This window comes from Lissotriton helveticus, chromosome 4_1 (assembly GCF_964261635.1).
Source record: "Lissotriton helveticus chromosome 4_1, aLisHel1.1, whole genome shotgun sequence".
NCBI classification, from domain to species: Eukaryota; Metazoa; Chordata; class Amphibia; order Caudata; family Salamandridae; genus Lissotriton; species Lissotriton helveticus.
In genome coordinates, this window is record NC_136063.1 from 204,736,630 (window position 1) to 204,748,781 (window position 12,152).

Genomic DNA, 12,152 nt, shown 5'->3' on the forward strand with positions numbered 1-12,152 from the left:
TAAACATAAGAAATGAACATTGAACTAAAATATGTCTGTTCGGATAATTCAAACCATATTGTTTGAGATGGTCGATCCAAACATACTTCAGGTATTGCTCTATGTCGGTTATGATCTGTTCTTCCCTGTGAGCTAGTCGGCCCTCCCTTCCTGCCCAAAGATCCTCAAAGCATCATGTGTGACTTTCTGATCACAACAATGTACTTATATGATTAATCAAATAATATAATCTGAGCTCATATGTGTAATCACTGTGGCAAGTTTTTCCTGTGCCTTAGACCGAAATACTTTGGATTCAATAGCTCCAGTTCATTCTTGGGAGCTGTCCATCTCAAATCTCCGTTTGGGCCACTCTGCTGTTGTTGCTCAACCACCTTATGCACTCACTCCTTCTGCTGGGTTAGCAGGCTCCTATCCTCTCCCAGCACGCAAGCAGGCAGGCTTTTAGGCTCTTCGGGACTGGTATATAGCCCATCCAGCAAGAGATCCAAATTGGGTCTTGTTTCCTCCCCTATGGGAAGCTGACTAGCATGCAGACACTAGTGCTGGCTGCACACCTGTCCTCTGAGTACTTTTTGAAACACGCCCTTGCTTGGCCATAGAGGAATTGGAACTAAAACAATTGGAGTAGAGGGGTCCCACTTTTAATCAGACAGGAAAGGTGTGTCTGCAACTGTAGAACCACTATGAGGTCTTTCTCCTTTAAGTGTTCTTTCCAAGCTGCTCTCCAGACACCGCTTTTGTGTAGAGTGATGTTTCACAGAGCAGGGTAGTCTCCATCTTAGAGCGCCCCATCAGAGACACAAATAGGTATGAGCTTCCTGCTCCTGGCTCACAACCGCCAACTGAAAGAGTAATCAGGCAGAGACAAAAGGCCTGGGACTCACCTAAAGGTTTCCTCACTTTGCCATAGCAATGTCTACAGTCCCACTCCTCTCTCCTACCATCCAGCAAATTGGAGTATTCAGCAAGACTAATCAGTTCCTTTCTAGTAAAAAGCGTAATCAAAGTTGCCCTGCCTCCACTTCCCTCACCTCAGTGTTTAGGTTTCCCTCCGCTTCAAGAATGCAAGCAATGCACTTTACCTGTCAGGGAAACAGCCTCATCTCCATCTTGTGCAAAGGCCAGGCCTGGGGTGTCCAGAAAAGGGCCCACAGGCCTCTATTACTCTGGCTCAATCACCATGCATGTATCATGCAATCTACCCACACATAAGCACACACGACATATACTAGGGATGTCAGCAGTAGGAACTGGCTAAGCACACAGAAGTGGAACTTTAAAAGAGTGAGGCAGTAGGCCTCCTTCCTCTGTTGTAAATAACTAGGTCAGGTGACATTATGGAATCTCAATAGACTGTTATACGCTGCCAGCAGTGCTGTATGCAAAACCAGTGACAGGGACAGTTTTTTTTGTTCAAAACTGTTTTATTGTGAACACAGCGATAAGCCTACAACCCCATGTCGGGGCCGGCCGCGCAAAAAAGAGTGTGTAGACTCATGTAGCCAGGGGAGGATGAAGCATTAACACAGCGCCCTGCCTACAACCCCTAGAGGGGGCCGGCTGCATGGCTTAGGGGCAATGATGGCAAGAGGCGGCCATACGCTGGCGATGCATCGTTGTGCGGGGGAGGCGCGTATAGAAGGGAGAGCAGTGATGTCACATTTTCAAAAGGCCTAACGGGGCCCAAACTGCCCCATAGAGGGGCGGAAGCCAGAGAGGCAAGTAGGAAAGAAGAAAAAGTCGGAAGAGGATTGAGCAGTAGCAAGACGGAGAGGGGTCTAGGGGGAGAAACTGCAGTCGCCGGTCGGGGACAGGGGACGCAAGCCTGCTCCGGGGGAAGCGGCTAAGAGCCAAGTCTGCTCGGATCAGCAGGGATGAGGGCGTCCTCAAATAACTGCAGGGCACGAAGTCTGGGAGGCAGATGGCGGGCATAGCTGATGGAGCACAGATGGCGCACAAGAGGTTCCCACACCGCCTTGAAGCGCACCCCCCTCGATTGTATCCGCGCCGTGAGCAGCTCCATAGTCAGGACCTGCCAGAGGCGCACAAACCAGGAAGCTATCGGCGGTGCCTCAGCCCGCTTCCAGTACAGAGCAATGAGTTGTTTGGCAGCGCCTAACATGTGAAGGGTGAGGATCCAGTCGCTGCGCGTGAGGGCCCTAAGTGTGGGGGGTCGAATGCCCAGCAGGAGCGTGGAAACCTCCTCAGGGAGGGGGAAACCCAACACCTTCTTGATGTGACTAAGGACCTCTTTCCAGAAGACAGCCAGGGTAGAGCACGACCACCAGATGTGTACGAAGTCGCCAGTCGCAGTGCCGCACCTCCAGCACAGTGGGGAGGAAGTGGGGAACATTTTGCTGAGTCGCAGGGGGGTGTAGTACCATTGCGTGAGCATCTTGTATGCGTTTTCCCTCTGCGGGATGCTGCGATAGGTTCTGGGAATGTCAGTCCACAGCCTAGCCCACTGAGAAGGTGTGATATCGGCGCCAGTTGCCGATTGCCACTGCCTTTGGTAGGGGTGTGCGGGCGGAGCGGTGGGGTGCTGCAGGATGTTGTAGATCTGGGAGATGAGCCGCTTCAGTCCCCCTAGGGAGCGTGCCAACTTCTCGAATGGAGTGTATGCCCTGGTAGCAGCCCGATACATGTCGTCGCCCGAAGTCCAGTGGCGCAGTTGCGCATACTGTAAGCTGCCCGTTAAAGGGAGGTTAAATTCTTCCCTGCAGTCTGGCCATGACTTAGGCAACCCTCCAAGAAAGAGGTCCCCTGCAACCCTGCAGTCCCCTTGTGTCCAGCTCTCAAAAGCCCGGGTCCGGGCAGCAGGAGGGAAGTGCGGATTACCTGCAATGGGGGTGTGCGGAGAGGGGAACGTGGTTAGGCCCTTGGGCACTGCCACGCTGTCCCACACGTCAAGAACCGTCTTCGTCGGGACCGCCATGTATGCACTTCTGGAGCGCGCCACACGCGGCAGCCAAGGGAGATCCCATATGGTGCGCCCCGTGACTACTCGGTCCATGTGGAACCAGTGCTTGTCGCTTTCGCGTGCACCCCATTCTATCACGAACCGGAGATGCGCCGCCCAGTAGTAGTGGAGGAGATTTGGGCAGGCGAGACCGCCCCTGTCTCTCGGTTCCATGAGGACCTTCTGCGAGAACCGGGGTCGCTTGCCACCCCATATGAAGGATGTGAGGTCACGTTGGAGATTCCTAATGCAGTGGAGCGGGATCGGGGTGGGTAGGCACTGGAAAACATATAGAATACGGGGGAGGACCGACATCTTGACCGCATTTAGTCGCCCCAGCCAAGAAATCATCAAGGGCTTCCATTTCCGCAGGTCCGCCAGAACCTCCTTGCGGCAAGAGGCCCAGTTCCTCGAGGACCACGAGTCGAGGTGGGGCGTGAGGTCCAGACCCAGGTATTTAATGTGGTCTTCCGCCCAACGGTAGGGCGCGACCCCCTTCAGGAAAGAGACCTCCTCCTCGGGGATGGTAAGGTTAAGTGCCCAAGATTTGGTGTGGTTAACCTTAAGGCCGGACGCTTGTTCAAATAGTGTGAGGGCTTTATGCACCGCTGGGAGAGAGTCCCGAGGGCGCGTAAGAGTAAGGATCAGATCGTCCGCGAACAGTGCTACCTTGTTGGAGCGCCCCCCGTGGGGGATCCCGTGAATGTCAGGAGTGCGCCTAATCAGCTCCGCCAGGGGTTCCACCGCTAGGGCGAACAGGAGCGGTGAAAGCGGGCATCCTTGCCTCGTGCCCCTGTGGATCGAGAGCGGCGATGTCAGTTGGCCGTTGACCCGAATTCTGGCCTGCGGCCCGAGGTACGGGGCCATGCACCTAGATATCATGGTAGGGCCTAGGCCTAGTTTCCGGAGGACCGCCCGCAGGAAGGACCAATCTACCCGGTCGAAGGCCTTTTCCGCGTCTAGGGAGAGGAGGCAGGCCGGGATATCCCAATGCCACACCTTCCCCACTAAATGTGCCAGCCTGCGAACATTGTCGGCCCCCTGACGATCCCGTATAAAACCAACCTGATCCGGGTTTACCAAACCCGGCATGTACGGGTCCAGCCGTTTAGCCAGGATCTTAGTGTAAATCTTAAGATCAGTGTTCAGGAGGGCGATGGGGCGATAAGAGGCACATAAGGTGGGGTCCTTCCCAGGCTTGGGGATCAGGGCGATTTCCGCCAGGCCCATGTCAGGGGACGGGCCGGTGGTGTCCGAGAAGGAACCGTAGAGCCGCAGCAGGTGCGGGCGGAGCTGGGTCAGGAACAGGCGATAGAAGGCCAACGGCAGGCCGTCCGGTCCCGGGGTTTTCCCAGTGGGAAGGTCTTTAACAGCTTCCGTTACTTCCTCCTCCTGCAGGGGGCCCTCTAGTGTAGCTGCACACGCCGGAGACAGTGGAGACCCCTCGAAATCCGCAAGAACGGCCTCCCGTGCCTCCTCGGAGGTAGGCTCCTCAGCATATAGAGAAGTGTAGTAAGCAACAAAGGCGGCCTGCTTGGCTTTCTCAGTGGTGGCGCAGGTGCCGTCTAGCCGCCTGACATTGGCGATGTGGGCCCTAGCAGCACGTGCCCGCAGCCTGCCGGCCAGCAGACGGCCAACTTTGTCCCCGCCCTCGTAGTAGCGTTGTTTGAGCGCCAGTAGGGAGTGTTCCGCCTTGTTGGTGCGCAGAGCGCGGAGTTGCCCCCTGAGGTTGGCGAGAGTTCTCCTCGACGCCCGTGAAGGGGAGTCCCGGTCCCGGGCCTCCGCTTGTTTGATCTCGCTAGCCAGGTCGGTTTCCATCCTGAACGCCTCCTTCCTCCGCGCCACCGCCAGGGAGGTGATATGACCCCGAATGGTGGCCTTGAAGGCATCCCAGATCGTATGAAAGGGCAGGTCAGGGGTGTCATTAACGGCGAAATACGAGTCTATGGCGTCACGGATGCTGGCGACGTCCTCTGGGTCCCGAAGGACTCTCGGCGGGAGCACCCACCGGCGCTCACGAGTGGCACGGGCCAGGGGGTCCTGCTACAAAAGTTCCACGTGGGCGTGGTCTGACAGGGAAATGTCGGATATAGCGGCAGCCAAGGAGTCTCGGGCCAATTCAAGGGATGTGAAGAGATAGTCGATTCGGGAGTATGTCCGATGGGAGTGTGAATAGAAGGAGTAGTCCCGGGTCCCCGGGTTGTGGTAGCGCCACACATCCACGAGTCCCAGGTCTGTAAGCTGCGTTCTAAGGGTAGCGGACATCGCTCCCGTGCCATTGAAGGAGGCCCCCGCACGATCCAACTCAGGGTCCCAGACAAGATTGAAGTCTCCACCCAGGATCACGTTGGGGTCACCCGAAGGGAACTGATCCCGCAGGAGTGTCTGGAGGTATTTGTCCTGCGACTGGTTGGGCGCATATACACATCCGAGGGTGAGCTGCATACGACCCACCTGTACCGTGGCTCGGAGGAAACGCCCGTCAGCACTCTTGAAGGGTTTCGTGGGTCCCCGCCTAATGCCAGCCCTGCAGAGAATTGCCACCCCCGCTGTCTTGGTGTCAGAGGATGCCCAGAACTGTGTGGGGTATCTAGGGTGTGCCATGCGTTTGGTGTCCCCCTTGAGAAGGTGCGTCTCCTGGAGGAGGATAATGTCAGGGGAGTGGTGTAGGAGGTAGCGCCATATCTGATTCCGCTTGTTGGGGGAGTTGAGCCCTTTGACATTGAGTGAGAGGACCCTCAAGGGTGTAGGGATGTTCGCTGTCATAGTGCCAAGGGGGAGTGGAGCAGCGCAAGACCCAGTGTAGCAAAACCCCCCGCAGTCAGGGTAGGGGCAGCCTCACCTCGCCCCCAGCGTGCCAACCCCCGTAAGACCCACCATGCCATCCCTCCGCAGGCGCGGGGAGAGAACAGTAAGAGAAGGCAGAGCAAGAGAAAAGTAGGAAGAGATGAGAGAGAAGGAATATAAAGGGCACAGGGAAGAGGCATAACCAAAACAGGCCAACAGGGCCAGTGTACATTGTCCCAGGTACCAGGCATCCTCCACCCGAGGGTTTGGATGAACTCAGGAATGTCACTTCCTATGGGACAAAGGGAGGGAGCAGAGATCTGGGTAGATGAAGTGAAGTCCAGTCGTCTCGCAGCTCGTCCACCCCGCTGCCGCTAGGTAGTCCGGGGGTGAGTCATGGGCCCGCATGCGCAGACCCGCTGCCGAGAGGGCATCGAAGCTCAGTGGTGTGGTGCAAGACCCAGGAGAGGTGTTGTCCAGTGCCAGATGTTCCCGACCCCCACAGGGGGGGGAAGCCACAGGGGCGGCCCGCTAGAGAGAAGGGGAGGTCCCCCCCCAAAAGCAGTAGGAACAGGCCGCCGTGGCGCGATAGGGTAAGTCCGTGTGCCCAAGGGGCGAGTGGAGGCTTAAGGCAGCTCGGGCCTCAGTGGTCACAATCAGTGGTCTTCTGGTGTCATAGGACGGTCCCCGCCCTCAGCGCCAGAAGCGGGAAGCTGTGAGTTCTGCTCCCCGCAGTCGCCCTCGAGGGAGCGAATGTGAGCAATAATGTCCTGCTTGGTCTGCGAGGCAGAGAGGGCGTCCACAGGGGGGGACCGGCGACGTTTACGCACAGTGGACCAGTCGGGGCGCGGAGGAGCCTTCTCTGGGTAGTGGGAGCGGGCTGGGCTGTGATCCGGGGACTCCGGCATTTCAAGCAATTGCGCCGCTTCCTGGTAGGACCGGAGGGCCCTTCGTTTGCCCTCCCATTTGAAGATGAGAGCAAAAGGATGGCCCCATTGATAGGAAATGTTGAGGGTCCGGAGCTTCTCCGTGATCGGGCGGAAGACTTTCCTCCTGTGGAGCGTTGTGGGGGCCAGGTCCTGGTAGATCTGGATCTTGTGGCCTTCGTACCGCAGGTCAGGGGCGTCCCTAGCCGCCTTGAGTATGGCCTCCTTCTCCGTGAAGTAATGAAGTCTGGCGACAATGTCTGGGAGGAGGCCGGCTTTGCCCCCCGCTCCAAAGACTCGGTGCGCGCGGTCAAGACGCGGCGGGGGTGCGTCCTCTTCGCCCCACACCGCTTGCAGGAGTAGCGCCACATAGGCCATGGTATTAGTCCCCTCTTCTCCGAGTGGCACACCCCGTATGCGGAGGTTGTTGCGGCGCCCCCTGTTTTCCAAATCCTCCTGCTTGATCTGGAGCTGGATGTGTTGCTCTTCGAGGGTCGCCACTCTCTGCCAGAGCTGCTCGAGGTCGTCGGTGCGGGAATCGACCGTCTTCTCCAGGCCATCAACCCGGTCGCCGAGATCGGTGACCTCCTTGCGCAGTTCCTTGACGCATGTGTGAACCTCCGTCCTGAGGGACCCAATTTCGGACTTAAGATCTGCCATGAAGGAGGACATGAAGGCCTGGGTCACCGGAGGGGAGTCGGCCGGCGGCAGAGGCTTCCCCCCGATGACGGGGGACCCCCAGAAGATGGCGACGAACCCGCCTTACCCCACATGGAAGCCACGGATGTACCCCTGGTCGTCGCTGGGGGGGGTTCCGGCTTGGTCCCTCTGCCCCGAGTCATGATCTACTCAGAGTAACCAGGGATAGTGAGAGGTAGGGCAGGCTGCTGCGTGGAGCCTCCGGGTCGTGAAGAAGAAAAGTTCAAGGGAGGCCGCACCGGCGCCCCGGTGGTCAAGCAGTCCCGGTCCTACAATCAGGGGTTCAAGGCCGGGAATCCGGAGACGGCGAGGGACAACCTCCACAAGCCCGAGGTAGGGCAGGCCCGGCTCGTTGGTGGCAGGTTAGGCTCGCCCGAGCAGCAGGGGTCCAGGACGCTGGGGGGTCGCTTGTGCAGGCAAGGCGGCCCAGCCGGGGAGGCAGGGAAGTACGCTGGCAGGGGGGGCGGCGGAGGGCCGCCGCCGGCGGATGTCCCGCGATGAGTTGTGTCCAGGGCCCACAGGCAGAGAGCCACCGAAGGCTTGCGGCGGGGCTCAGCCTCCTGGTTCTGCCTGAGGCAGGGCCAGCGTGGTCCTGCGGCTGTAACCGGAGAGTGCGGCCAAGGGGGTCCCCCAAAAGCGCCACCGACCCAACGATAGGCGGGGGCGTCAGGCTGCTAGGCAGAAGGTGGCTGAGGCAATGGTCCGGTAGGGCTGTGTGGGAGAAACGGCCAGGAGCAGAGGCTTATAGCGCTGGGGCCCTCAAGGCCCGGGCCTCACCCACACTCGATCCCCAAACAGCCCCTCAGCCCGCCGCCGATGAGTCCAGGGTAGCAAGGAGCGCAGGCAGGGATCGCGTGTACAGGGGAGCCAAGTCACTTTCCCCAGATGCCCAGATTCGTTGCAGCCAAGAGCTCACCTAGGGGCAAAGATGGCGGGCAGATCCGCGATCAGGCCCCCCACCGCCGGGCCCCTCCAGGGAAAGACAGGGGGAGGGGGGGGCGGCGCTCTGCAGCTCACCGGGAGATCCCTCGACGGGTGTGGAGGTCGTGGTCGGCACTCGCGGGAGGGTCCTCCGGTGATCTCTCCGGGTCAGGCCTGGTGTTCCCGCCAAAGCCGGGGCCTCACGTAGCAGTGGCGTCCGGGCGGTCGCTGCGTCCGTCGCTGGAGGCAGTCCGGCACCCGCAGCCCCAGATTAGCCGTGCAGGCAGCCGATGGGGGTCCGCTGCAGGGACACAGCCGCTGAAGGGGTTAGGGGGCCTCCGGTGTCTCCCGCAGACCGTCACTCCAACCCACTCCGCAGGGATCGGGACAGGCGTCCCGCCAGCAAACCCCGCGGCAAGATGGCGGCCAGAGGCCGATCTCGGAGGTCTCCGGGCTCTGATCTCCGGTGGCGTGGATCTCAACGGCTGCAGTCCGCCACTGGAGGGGATCGCTAGCAGGGCGGCAGCGGTCAGGGGATCCCCAGGAGCAGTTGCCCCCCGGGACTTCGCTTAAACAGGCTTAGCGGAGCAGCGGGGCGACGGAGCTCACACGAGACGCGTCTGCTCACATCGCAGTCTCGGCCACGCCCCCCCAGGGACAGTTTTTGAGGGCGTGCTTGGTGCGCACCTTCAGGACAGACCCAGGACCTACTCATGTCATAGGTCATTCCTAGGCCTCTTAGTATATTAGATTAGTTTCATGGCCAGGTCAACATACAAAATCAGCATACTAGGTACACACATTCATGGCAGGGGAACCAGACTCTATATCATGCAGGGAAAGGGCAGGGAATATAGGTCAAGTAAGTAATACATTGATTCATACGTATGTTGAAGGAGTCTTGCGATCCTTTGCATTGATTGTTCGTTGAGTCTAGTATCAAAATGTCATTTAACATCTCACTTTTGTCTCTATTTTTCAGCTTGCACTGGTTTGACCATGAGTGTGCCAGATTATCTGCAGTGTGCTGAAGACCACCAAACACTCTTAGTGGCAGTTCAGCCTGTTGGGGTTATCCCAGAGGAGAGCTTCTTCAAGATATTTAAGAGAATTTCCACTGTTTCCCAGGTCAGTGTCCGTGACAACCAACGTGTCCTCTACATCCGCTACCGCCACCATTATCCTCCAGAAAACAATGACTGGGGCGATTTCCAAGCTCACCGTAAAGTTGTGGGACTCATTACCATCACGGACTGCAGCCACACCAAAGACTGGCCCCAAACCTTTGAGAAGTTCCACCTGCAGAAGGAGATCTATGGCTCCACGCTGTATGACTCGCGGCTCTTCGTCTTTGGGCTACAGGGGGAGATCGCAGACCAGCCCCGCACCGACGTAGCTTTCTACCCGAGCTATGAAGAATGCGACAACATAGAGAAGCGAGTGGAAGATTTCATCGAATCTCTTTTCATCGTGCTGGAATCCAAGCGTCTCGACCGGGCAACCGACAAGTCTGGAGATAAGATTCTGCTTTGTGTTCCTTTTGAAAAGAAAGACTTCGTAGGTCTTGACACTGATAATAGGTGAGTCATTCTATAAATGTCGTTCTTTCAGTTTCTGAGGATACGTGGGACTTGTTTGTAGCATTTTTAAATATATTTGTTTTTTGTGTTGATATTTATTCTGGTTTGTACATATGTTGATTAGCTTAAACACATGAAAAGGAAATTCCATGCAGTTACTAACTATCTGTGATGGACTCTGCCTGCTGATCTATGTGGTTTATGGCATCATTTTTGTAAATCTGCGGTATCGCCAGCGGGGCAGAGGAGTCATTTTACCAAAGGTGGAAGAGGTGTGGCGCCGCGGCCAGGGCGACTGACTCCGGAATCTGGGGATCACGGTTCGATCCCCGGCACCGGCGGCAGATTAGCCCAGCACCATGTGACTCTGGGCAATAGCTTGCTTAATCTTCCCGACGGCCCCCAGCGCCTAGAGACCCTTACGGGTGATTGTGCGCTTTACAAATGTGGATTATTATTAAAGGTAGGTAGTGTTGTACACCCCTATGTAGCTATGGTTCTGTAGAGTTAAAAGAGGGCAGACATAACCCATACTTTTATTTACGTTGTGTAATCCGGTGAGGGGCTGTGAAGGTAGATGTTGGCCAGTGGGAGTCGCTCATTGCTTGGTATGGTGTATCTGCTGTGATCCACTCTGGGCTATAGAACATGGGCTTGTACAACCATTTTTATTGAGATGGTGTCCTCACTTGAATGACCTGTCTGTAATTAGCAACTTTTTGGACTGATGGGACAATAAATGATGAAAAGAACAATGTATACTCAAGAGTTCAGAGAATTATTGTCATATTTTTCCAGGCTCAATAGTGGAGCTCCCTCCTTCCAGGTTGTTGATTAGAGACTGCCTAAAGACAGTCTAGAGAATCTCTTGAAAGGCTGATGCTCAGATAATGGTTTGTATGTGCTAGGTGGTTTTGGACAAATTACACATGTTGACATGTTTCCTAGATGGTTATTCTGTGCCTAAATGACACAATACACTCTATGTAGGTTAATGGTGTTTGACTGCCTGACATTTGAAAGAGGGTAGGCTTTCTCAGTACCATATCAAGGGGGGTTTACGTTCTCCTCTTTAAAATGATCCTCAACAGAATGAGCCAATCCACAATATTCACTCTTTTCTCTCCTTTATTCCTTTGCTTTGCCCACACCCGTCTGCATCCATTTGCATGCGTTAATCTCTATTGGCACCATACGTTCCAATAAAAAAAATTCTAATGTAATGGCAGTCGCTGCCAGTGAACACCCTTCTTTTTCTGACACTAAGTCTGCTAACTTCTAACTTAAACTGCATTTTGTGATCCATTCTCAACAACTGGCTGCTTTAGATTCAAGGCCGTTTATGCTTCGGGCTGTCTGCCTCTTAATTCAGGCCAGTTCAGTGACCTAGTTCAATAAGGTAAATATATATTTTTTTTTTTCTTAGTTTTTTCCCTGGCATTATTAGAAAAACCCTAGAACATTGCATCACTTTTTAAGGAGCAGCATGATTAAAGCAAAATATGTTCTATCAGTCACAAATCTTAATTTAAACCTTTCTAAGAACTACATTCTTAATCTAAAAATACTCTGAAGTCTTTACTTAAAGAGTCCATCCTGGCTAAAGGTTCCAGGATTGAGTATTATACTGGCAAAATGATCTTAACTTGGTTTGGGTTTGTAAACTGAAAGGATATAAGGGCAGATGAAAAGCCACTGATGTCCACGCACTTTAGCAGTTCCGGGATCTGTGGTTCAAGTGTGCGGTCTTTGATCAAGACGCATTTGGACTTGGTTGGACTGAGTTTAAAGAAGATGGGGGTCATCTAGGCTAGCATGTGTTAGCTGGCTCCGAGGCGTTGAAACTATTTGGCTAATGGTACCTTAATGTGCAAGAGGAAGCCCAGGATGGTCTCTCTGTCCGCTACCTAACTGGACAGACTCCTTCTACTCTACCACTGTACTACAGAAAGGACTCTTTCTGAGTTCATGTGAACAAGGACAAAAACAACATCAACTCTGATGTACATCTGAACTTTAACATGGTTTCCCCATTAGTACGTGTAGTGCCGTTTTCCTAGTATACTAAAATGTTATAATTTAGCCATATACAATGAAAAATACATTCCTAGGCAATATAATTAAACAACATTCCTCATTCTGAATGTACTGAAAATAGAGACAATGTAGCGACCCAACTATAAAAAATGCAAAATTTTAATGAAAAATTCTTCAAAATTTAGATCATATGATTTCATTGTACAGATTAAAAACACAAGTTTATTGACACAATTATTT

General features: G+C 54.7%; 1 protein-coding gene across 1 annotated transcript in view; it reads left to right on the forward strand.

Moving 5' to 3' along the window:
• The window catches only part of TRAPPC9 (trafficking protein particle complex subunit 9), a 2,424,721-nt gene that overhangs the window by 90,408 nt on the left and 2,322,161 nt on the right, over positions 1-12,152 (forward strand). The window contains exon 2 of the mRNA XM_078686702.1: positions 9,278-9,875. Within this exon, the coding sequence (XP_078542828.1) occupies positions 9,295-9,875 (581 nt within the window). The 5' untranslated portion in view covers positions 9,278-9,294. The remainder of the gene's footprint in view (positions 1-9,277; positions 9,876-12,152) is intronic.